Below are 9,273 nucleotides of genomic sequence, written 5' to 3'. Positions count from 1 at the left end.
GCTCCCATTTCGCACACCCCTACTATCTGCAGCTCTGTAGTTCCTCTCTACATTCTCTTGGGCTGCTTTCTTGTCAGAAGCTGGCCCTTGCCCAGCCTGATTGCAGGCCTTGCCTTCTGTCCTTTTCTTGAAGTGACAAAGTCCCTTGACTCCTCTTACACAGCTCAATGTGCAGCTGCAACCAGAAAAGCCAGTAAAATACTGGGCACCATTAAGAAGGGAACTCAAAACAAAATGGAGAACATTATCATGCCACTATGCAAATCAGTGATGCATCCACATCTTGAGAGGGCAAAGATAAAGTGAATAGTTATTCACTAAGACCCAGAATACTAAAACTAGAGAGTAACTATCAAAAGTAGTAAGAGACAGATTTAAAACAAAAGAAAGCACTTTTTTGCACAGCATGTGATTAACTTCTGGAACTCATTGCCCTGAAAGGTGATAGAGTCAAATAGCATAGCCAGGTTCAGAAAGGGATCAGATAAATTCATGGATGATAGGTCTATTAATAATTATTGAATTAAAGAGTTGGAGATGTTTCCTCTAGCATCTCTAAGTCAATGATTGTATACGCAGCACAGTAATGAACAGGGTTCCTAGTTTTCTCTGTTAAATAATCAAAAACTATCTGATTAAAAAACCACAAATCCAGATTTTTTCATGCTTAAGATGAAATGCCGCTAATAGGTATCAGCTGAACACAATGTTTTATTGATATATTTGCAATTTTAAAGCAATTTGGAAACCTACCAGTGCCTCAATCATTATAATAAAATACATTCTAAATATCTGTATATTTTGGTGTTTGATTTTGGGTTTTTTATCATAGAAAATCAAAGCTCCCTTTGCTCCCTTTGCTCACTAGGATGCAGGTCCAGCTGTGGCTGTCTCTCCCACTGCTCTGTGGTGCTGAGCAGACCTGATCTGCTGTTACCCCTCTCTCACAAACCAGTTCCCACCTCAGCCCTGCCAGCGTCCCTCACTCCTGACCTACAGTCCCTTGCCGCACCCCCAGAGTCATGGGGGAAGAAGCAGTCTGCCAGGAGGCTGCAGCTTAAACTTGGACTGTCAGTTGTACAGTCCTGCTTTAAAACATACATCCCTACCATTGTCTGACCCAATAAGGCACTTCTTATCTAACTCTTATAGCGGTGATTACAGAGGCATTCACCCTTAGTGCTCTGTTACATGTTAGACTTGTGAGATGTTAAAGGTGCTAAGCCTCTAGCACTTATTTAGCTCTCAAATGATGACAACAAACCTCTGTTTACACATTTGAAAAATTTGCTCTTGGCAAAATTACTGGTTTTAGAGGACCAGCCAAAAGAAAGCACAATTTCTGGCTATTACAGCAACCTCAGTACCTCTGGATCTTGGCTGGTATTTGAATACCAAGGTGGTAGATAGATCCATGTAAACTCCCCAGTATTAAGTGGCAAGGTAGAAAAATAACTATCAGTCGCCCTCCTCTTCTGTCTCCTAATGGAACAGACAGGAGCACAATGGACCAATCTCTCTTGGGAAGAGAAAGGAACCTGTTTGTTTAACTGGAAATTACTTACCAGTTCAGGAAAGCTGAGCTATTGGCTATAACAACTAATTAAGCCATGTACCTTCTATGTAGGTCCTTCACCTGCCCCTATTTTTTCAGCAGTCAATTCCTTTGAAACAGAAGGGGGAAAATAATCCCACAACAGTCTCCAATTAATTAGGGAAATAGAATTGAAATATGCAGAGCCCCCTTGGTGCTGTGAAGTGGAAATGGTAGGGGATCTGCTGAGATTCAGTTTGCAGAGAACAAGAGTTTCAGGTAAGCAATTTCCTCCTCTACAGATAACCATCTTAATAGATTCCTCTTCTTATTACTACAGGGATGCCTCTGAAAGAAATATATGGATTGCAACAGGCAGCAAGGAAAAAATCAAAAAGCTGAATGTGCCCAGAATCACAATGGCAAAACATTTGTGTTTGCATGCAGGAAGAGAAGCTACTTTTCATTCTTTCAGTACATCTTCCTCCATACCAATGTGTAGGACTCCTGCCTTTTCACTCCAAATCTAGCAACCCTGTGGCTTCTTATGCAGTAGTTTTCTCTTTCCTGGTACACATCCAAACAACATCTTGATCCAAACATCCACTTCTTGATTTAATTTTTTGGACTGCAGTACAGTCTACAGATCCCAGTTAGGCAATGCACTCAATCATAGAATCATAGGGTTGGAAGGGACCTCAGGAGGTCATCTAGTCCAACCTGCATGAAGCAGGACCATCCCCAACTAGATAATCCCAGCCAAAGTTTTGTCGATGAAGGGACTATTTTCTCTTGCTATTGGCATTTGTTTTCTAGGAACATGAAAGTGAAGGAGATTAAGAAATAGAGCAGGGAATGGTCTACTGAGTAGCACACCAGCATGTGATTCAGGATGTCTGTGTTCTACTCCAAGGCCTACGAATGATTCGCTGGGTGATCTTGAGAATAGGCACTTTACTTCTCCTAGCCATTGCCTGTCCTGTCTCTTGTGGGTAGGGATTGTCTCTCATGGGCATCTACCCAACTTCAGTGAATTGGGGGAGGCCTGGAAGCCCTCCTGAGAGCTGGATGGGCCTGGTGGCAAGCAACAACTCACTGAATGGTGAGGAGGGTCTGGATCCTGGCAGTTCTGGGAAAACAACACAACCAGTCCACAGCCCTTCTAAGGCAAAAGACCCCAGAGTCCCACTTAATCATGAGGGCCGTGGCCCTCCTGCCTTACACACTCCTCCCATAAATAGGAATTTATTGAGATGGATGTCTTCAGAGCTCTCTGAGACCAAAGCAAGTGGCTGATGTTCATTCAGAATCCATTTGCTATGCTGTCTAGAAGGTAAGGTGATTTTAAATGCCATGACAGTCACATTAAGAAATAATTACTAGCATGCCCAGTAGCTACTAGACTTTTCACTCTGTTTGTTTTAAATGTGCGCTGATGCTCTGAATTATTTTTAGAGTACACAAATTGGGATACAGAGCAGTTTCCTTCCAACCCATCCTGCATTTCCTGTCTAAAAGTAGGATGATGCCGGTAGGTCGTGTGACATTTTTACATCTTGTCAGGGTAATTGCCCAGCATGACAGTTACAATAGATGAAGTATCAGAGGATGCTGTAGAAACAGACTCTAAAAAAATCAAACTGGACAGGTAATTGTGGATATTTGTACCCACTTCCATTTTCATTTTCTTTCCTTTTTAATTGGCCTAATGTCCTCTGTATAAAAGACCTTTCACAAGAGACATGAAGAGGAAAAAAGGCCTCATTTTTTCTTGTGTTGAAAATTTGAACACTCTGTTCCTAAAAGTCACCTTCCTATTTAATAACATGTAGTTGGCAGCAACCTCAGGGAAGCTGTGGAAGTCATGCCCTCAAAACAGACAGGGGCCACAGAATGACTCGGGTACAGGTGACAGATGTTAAGAACAGGATAAGAAAGGTGTCAGTCAGAGTTGAAACGAAGGATCTTCAGGGAAATTTTAAAATGGGAACCCAGGACAACACCATACTCTGTAGAGTTCAAAGAGTGAGTGGGTACTACCTGAGGCCCCACAGTCACAAAGGTCCCCAGCTGACACGTGTCAAACTTTCCCCACCTTACCTACTGCCAGGAGGAAGTTGACGAGGACTTTGAGGCTGAATGACAGACCAGCAGGCCAAAATCCTCTATCCACACCCAGGACAAGCACAAGGCCTCAGCAATGATCAGGCTAAGCAGCATGGCGAAGGGACACTTCAGTCTCTCTACATCCTTTCATTTTAGAGGCATCATCAGAAGCGTGTCAGTGCTTCTCTCATTGTGTTCTGTCCAGACCAACCCCTGCCCCTCATTACCAGGAGGGGGCAGGAAAAGAGGTACCCAACAGCCTGAGAGCAGATCCAGCTTTTACTACAGCACAAAGACTGCTTCCTCAGCTAGTTTTCTGCATCCAGGCCCAGCAACTGCAAGACTTGAAGCCAGACCCTGACTTGAAGTCTCCCTTTGAACACTGTGTTGAAGCTGAAACAGTGGGATTGGCAAGGTTGCTAACTCTGACTGAAGCTATTCTGGGAGATTTTTTTTTCCAACATGACATAATGTCATTAATAGGGGTGCACCAATAGAGTTTTTGGGCCAATACTGATGGCCAATTTTTAATGAGCCATATCATCCGATACCAATCTGATTGCTGATATGCAGCTCTGCAGCTTCGAAAGCAGCATCCATCTGGTAAGTCTGTTGTGAAGGGAGGGGTGTGCAGGCGGAGATCGAGGCCCCCGTGGTGAGGGAGGGAGTGGGGCTGAGGCGAGGGCAGGGGCTGCGCAGACAGGGCAGAGCATGGGACAGAGCTGTGAATGGCTCATCTGGGTGGCACAGGAGGGCAGCTCGTGCCACTATGCTCCCCAGGAGGGCATGGGGGGCATGTGCCCCCGGGTCTTCACACAGGTTGAGGGCAGACTGCTGCTGCATGCTGGGGCCAGCGCACCACCGAGCTCTTCCCAGCAGGGGCCTGGGCTGGGTTGTGCTCAAGGCGGGCAGCAGTGGCACAGGAAGGGAGGCTGCAGGGGGGTACAGACCCCCCCATCTTCACCATAGCCCCCATCACAGCACCACTGCCACCTCCTCCTAGTGCAGCCCTGGCCCAACCCTCCCTCCAGGAAGAGCCTGGCACTGCCCCCAACCCCATCCTGCAGCTGCAGCCTGCCCTCACCCCACATGCAGATCCAGGGGCACACGCCTCCCATGCCCTCCCAGGGTGCATGCAGCAGTGGGAGCTGCCACCCCCTCCCTGCATTCTCCGGATGAGCTGCTCACAGCTCTGTCCCACGCTCCACCCCGGCTGTGCAGTGCCTGCGCCTGCACCTGCACCTGCGCCTGTCCCAGCCTCACTCCCTCCTTCACTGGGGCATTTATTGGTGACATTATCAGCCACATCAACAAAAAGAAAAACAGTTGCCGATACTGTCAATTTTCCTTATATTGGTGCTGATCCAATATGGGACCAATGTATCAATACACCTCTAGTCATTAATTGGACTGTTCAATCTGTTCACAATGTCAATTTCCTGGATTGCTTTCAACAGTCACCAGGAGATTGATGCCAATCCCAGGAGACTCCTGGCCAATCCAGAATGGTTGGCAACCCTAGGGGTTGGTAAAGGGCAGATTTAAGGAGCTCAGCAAAGCCCAGGATCTCCATCAAGGTAAGTTTTCAAGTGCCCCAAGGGCCCTTAGCTTGTGTCATTGGCAATGTATTTTGGGCCTTTAACACTTGTTGCTCATATGTAGTGTGGTGTAGTGATTAGGCCCCTGAGAGAAAGGAGCAGGGGTGTTGTCTAAATCAGCATTTCCCAACCTTTTCCATTCCATGGCACACCGGCAAAAAGCAGAGCCGGGGGGGGAGTTGGGAAACCAGTTGGGAAACGCTGGTCTAAACACAGACTAGGTCAGGGTTTGGGAGCCAAGTTACCAGATCTAAGGAGAGAAACCCGGGGATTGAGTCCAAAAACACAGGCCAGGTCAGAGTCCAGGAACTGGGTACCAAATTACCAGATCCAAGGGAAAATCCACAAGCCAGAGTCCAAAAACAGCTAAGCAATGACAGGAACCAGGAAAGCCAGAGAGCAGAGGAAAAGAGAGACTTACCAAAGCAGACCTTAACTTAGAGTCTATTGCCATAGCTGGAGATAAATGAAGAAGCTGCTTTCCCAGCAGTCAAGCAGGAGGCCCAGACAGTGGCCAGCTGGAGTGAGTGGGGTTTGGGCTGCCAGTCAAAGCCTCAGGCAAGTGTGGCCCACTAGGCAATTGGCCCAGGCTGGACTGCCTGTCCCTGACATGGTGGCCCTCTTTCTTGGATCTTGTGAGTGTATTTTTACAACCTTTACAGTGGCAGGACACTGACAGCCCTTGTCACCCTGATTTATCTTTGGCAGGTTAGGGTGCTATTGGTGTTTTTGGGTACCTTTTAGTTGTGCGACAGGATTGATTTGTATGATTTCAGAAACAGCAGAGTCAATTGCTCATATGGGATGATTTGGACAGGGATGATTCTGCAGTGAGCAGGGAGTTGAGCTGGATGAATTGGGGTTCCTTCCAGTCCTACTGTTCTGTGATTCTGTGAGTTCATGCTGACTCACAAGTCTGGATAACAACTGCAGAACATGGGTGCATTCACACTGCAAATATCTCATAGTAACAGAGTGTTTCCACCAGCAATTTGGCCTTCTCATCCCCATGACAGATGCCAAAAAGAAAGTCTGGCTATAAGTCTAGAAACTCCAGGGTGAGGTTTGGGGTGGTATAGCTCTATACAGACTGGAAATAAATTAGAGAAAATAATCAGTGGTGACTAATGCATGTTGTTTTGAAAATATACAGCTACATCAGTGCCAACAGCTGTCAACCAAGGTAGGGGTGCTCACCTCTGGTCCACGGCGCCATGTCATCCAACCCGCAGGATTTCCCCTGGGTCTGAAAATTTGGCAGTGGGCAAGTTGTGGCACTACTCCCCTACTGCCAAATCTCTGAACCTATGGGGACCCCGGGTCCTCCACAGGGCTGGGCAGGGGCAATGCTGGGCCCCCAGAACACAATTTTGAGGCATTTTTCCACTTACCCATCTGGGCATTTTTCCAGCTTGTGGGTCATGATGATGAAACTGAAGGACCAGAACTGTTACCACCACAGAGAGGCCAACAATGACCATGATGCTTGCAAAATACTGAGCTGCAATTGAAAAAAAGAAAAGAAAGAAAAAAGCAGAGATTAATTTGCTTACAAAATCTGCAGTCCAGAATGCTGTGTTATACCACGAAAACACACATGCCTCTTAACTGGACTGAAAATACGGCAGAGTTCCTGCAAAAAATGCCTGGAGTTTTTCCTCTTGGTGGCTTTTCATCACAAAATGGATACTTCTGGATCTCAGCTAACTCTGTTATGAATAATTTGTAGATAGCACCCAGAGACCCCAACCAAGCTCCATGTGTCCATTTGACAATACCAACCTCCCTTGTAAAGCTTTCTGAGGTCTACCAATTGAAAGTGCTATACATGTGTTAAGTGTTATACCTTAGATACACACATGGCCTCCATTATTAACAGAGCACCTCAGAGTCTTCAGTGGATATACCTTCCCCTCCCCCCTCCGCAAGGTGAGCAAGAAACAGATCCAGTGAAAGGATTAGGTGCAAGGCCTGTGGAATCCAAAGTTAGGAGTTGGGTTCCCTATATGGCATATAGGGAGAGGTACCCCAGAAGGCTGATCCAAAAAATCCTACAGGCTGAGGCCTATAAAATAGCTTCTGTAAGGAGAAATGGGCACTGAGCCCACAATTTTGGAGTTGTAAACCTTTACAAAAGGAAAAGACAACACAGATTTAATAGTGTAAAGCAGCAAAGGACCATAGGAACTAATTAAGCACAGATTTAATTGCGCCAAAATGCCAGGCAGCATTACAGTCAAATGGTGCAAACTGAAAATGGAAAGCATTATTGAAACTGTAGATCATGAGCCTCCCAACCTCCACCCCCATCCCCAATAGGAGCTTGGAGGGAAAGTCAAGATTTTAATGATGACTCGAAGGGGAGTTCTGTCCCAGCGCTGTTCTTCTGCTGCTGCTCCCTATCAAGGCAAATATCATGTTAACAGCAATGATTAACATAAATCATTATATTGTCTTCACATGGGGATCTGGCAGTTACAAGAGGCAACACAAGTTTCAAGGAGATAGGTGCAGGGGTTTGGGGGAAACTGCATCTCAAGCTGCAGACAAGCAAAACTCATGACATGGGTGACACTGTGTGTGTTAAGACGCGGCAGGGTGAAAGCTGCAGGCCTGCTAGCTCCTGCTGAGGCCATGAAGCCTGCCAACCCCCAACCTCTCAACTACTGCAGGCCTGGCTCCTAAGTCCTGCTGTGGCCACTAAGCCTGACAGCTGTCAAGGAGATAGGTGCAGGGGGGTTCTGGGGCCCTGCACCCCTAGCTGCTGACAGGCAAAACTCATGACATGGGTGCTTGTACAACTGCTGCCTCTCATCAGGCAGCAGGACTGAAGATCCCCCATCACTTGCCACCACAGGCCTGGGGGTAATAATTGACCACAGTATGAACATGAGCCAGCAGTGCAATGCTGTAGCCAGCAGGGCCCCTGGCATGCATCAATTGATGCATCTCCAGCAAAACCATTGCAAAGAAGTGATTCTCCTGCTCTACTCGGCTCTTCTCAGCATTGGTGAGACCGCAGCTGGAGTACTGTGTCCAGTTCTGGGCTCTGCACCTTAACAAGGATGTGGTAAAGCTTGAGAGAGTCCAGAGAAGGGCTACGCATATGATCAGAGTCTAGCACGGCAAGCCATATGAGGAAAGGCTGAGGGACCTGGGACTCTTCAGCCTGAAAAAGAGAAGGCTGAGAGGGGACTTGGTAACACCTTACCGCTACATCAGAAGTGTACATCTAGGGCTCAGGCAACAACTGTTCACCAGGGCACCCTTGGGGAAAAACTAGGAGCAATGGTCACAGTCTGGAAACCCTAGTTGTGAAGTAGTTTTTCCTAATGTTGAGCCTAAAACGAGCCTGAAATGATCTTCCAGGAGTTTGTGAAACTTCTTCTTGAAACTTGGCACGCACCATGCCCTCAGAAGCGCCTACCATTCCTGCAAGTTTCATCCAAATCTGGCCAGAAATGACAAAGTTATAGCCTGTTTCAACCTTCCCCATTATATCCTATGGGGAATATAATAGGGAAACGTTGAAACAGGGTCGAAATGGCAAAATGTTTCAATAGAACGAAACGGAACAGCCGTTTCAACTTGAAACAAAAGTCAAAACAAAACACTGTTTTGTCAAAACGTCAAAATGCTGGTCGAAATGAAACACTTCCATTTCGCACAGCCCTAATACATAGGATACATACACGCCCAAAGGAAAACCATGGGACAGACACAGGACACACAGGATGGACACATGCAGAATAAACAGACACACACACACAGAGGCCACAGGACAGACACACACAGAATGGACATACACACATGCACATGCACACACACCACCCAGGCCATCTGTTAAGTTATATATCTCAGGACAGCTCATTGTAACACACATTGCTTTGGGTTTGTTTGCTGTTTTAAAATATTTTATAGTAGATGTTTGATTTTTAGTATATGATTTATTTCTTTATCTATAACTTGTTAAAATGATATCTTCTGAAAGATTTCGTGTGTGTGGCCCTTGACAGCTCACTAAAACTCATTAAG

The 9,273-nt window shown here is 46.3% G+C and overlaps 1 protein-coding gene across 2 annotated transcripts in view; it reads right to left on the bottom strand.

The window, feature by feature from the left end:
* Positions 1-9,273, bottom strand: part of LOC109297408 (neuronal acetylcholine receptor subunit alpha-7-like) — a 201,686-nt gene that overhangs the window by 19,749 nt on the left and 172,664 nt on the right. For both annotated transcript variants that reach the window (XM_019517137.1, XM_019517138.1), the window contains one exon: positions 6,630-6,739. In XM_019517137.1, the coding sequence (XP_019372682.1) occupies positions 6,630-6,739 (110 nt within the window). The remainder of the gene's footprint in view (positions 1-6,629; positions 6,740-9,273) is intronic.

The sequence above is a fragment of the Gavialis gangeticus genome, unplaced genomic scaffold (genome assembly GCF_001723915.1).
Source record: "Gavialis gangeticus isolate Ggan-Ray unplaced genomic scaffold, GavGan_comp1, whole genome shotgun sequence".
NCBI classification, from domain to species: domain Eukaryota; kingdom Metazoa; phylum Chordata; order Crocodylia; family Gavialidae; genus Gavialis; species Gavialis gangeticus.
Note: the sequence above shows the minus strand (reverse complement) of the source record. Positions and strands in the feature narration are given on the sequence as shown.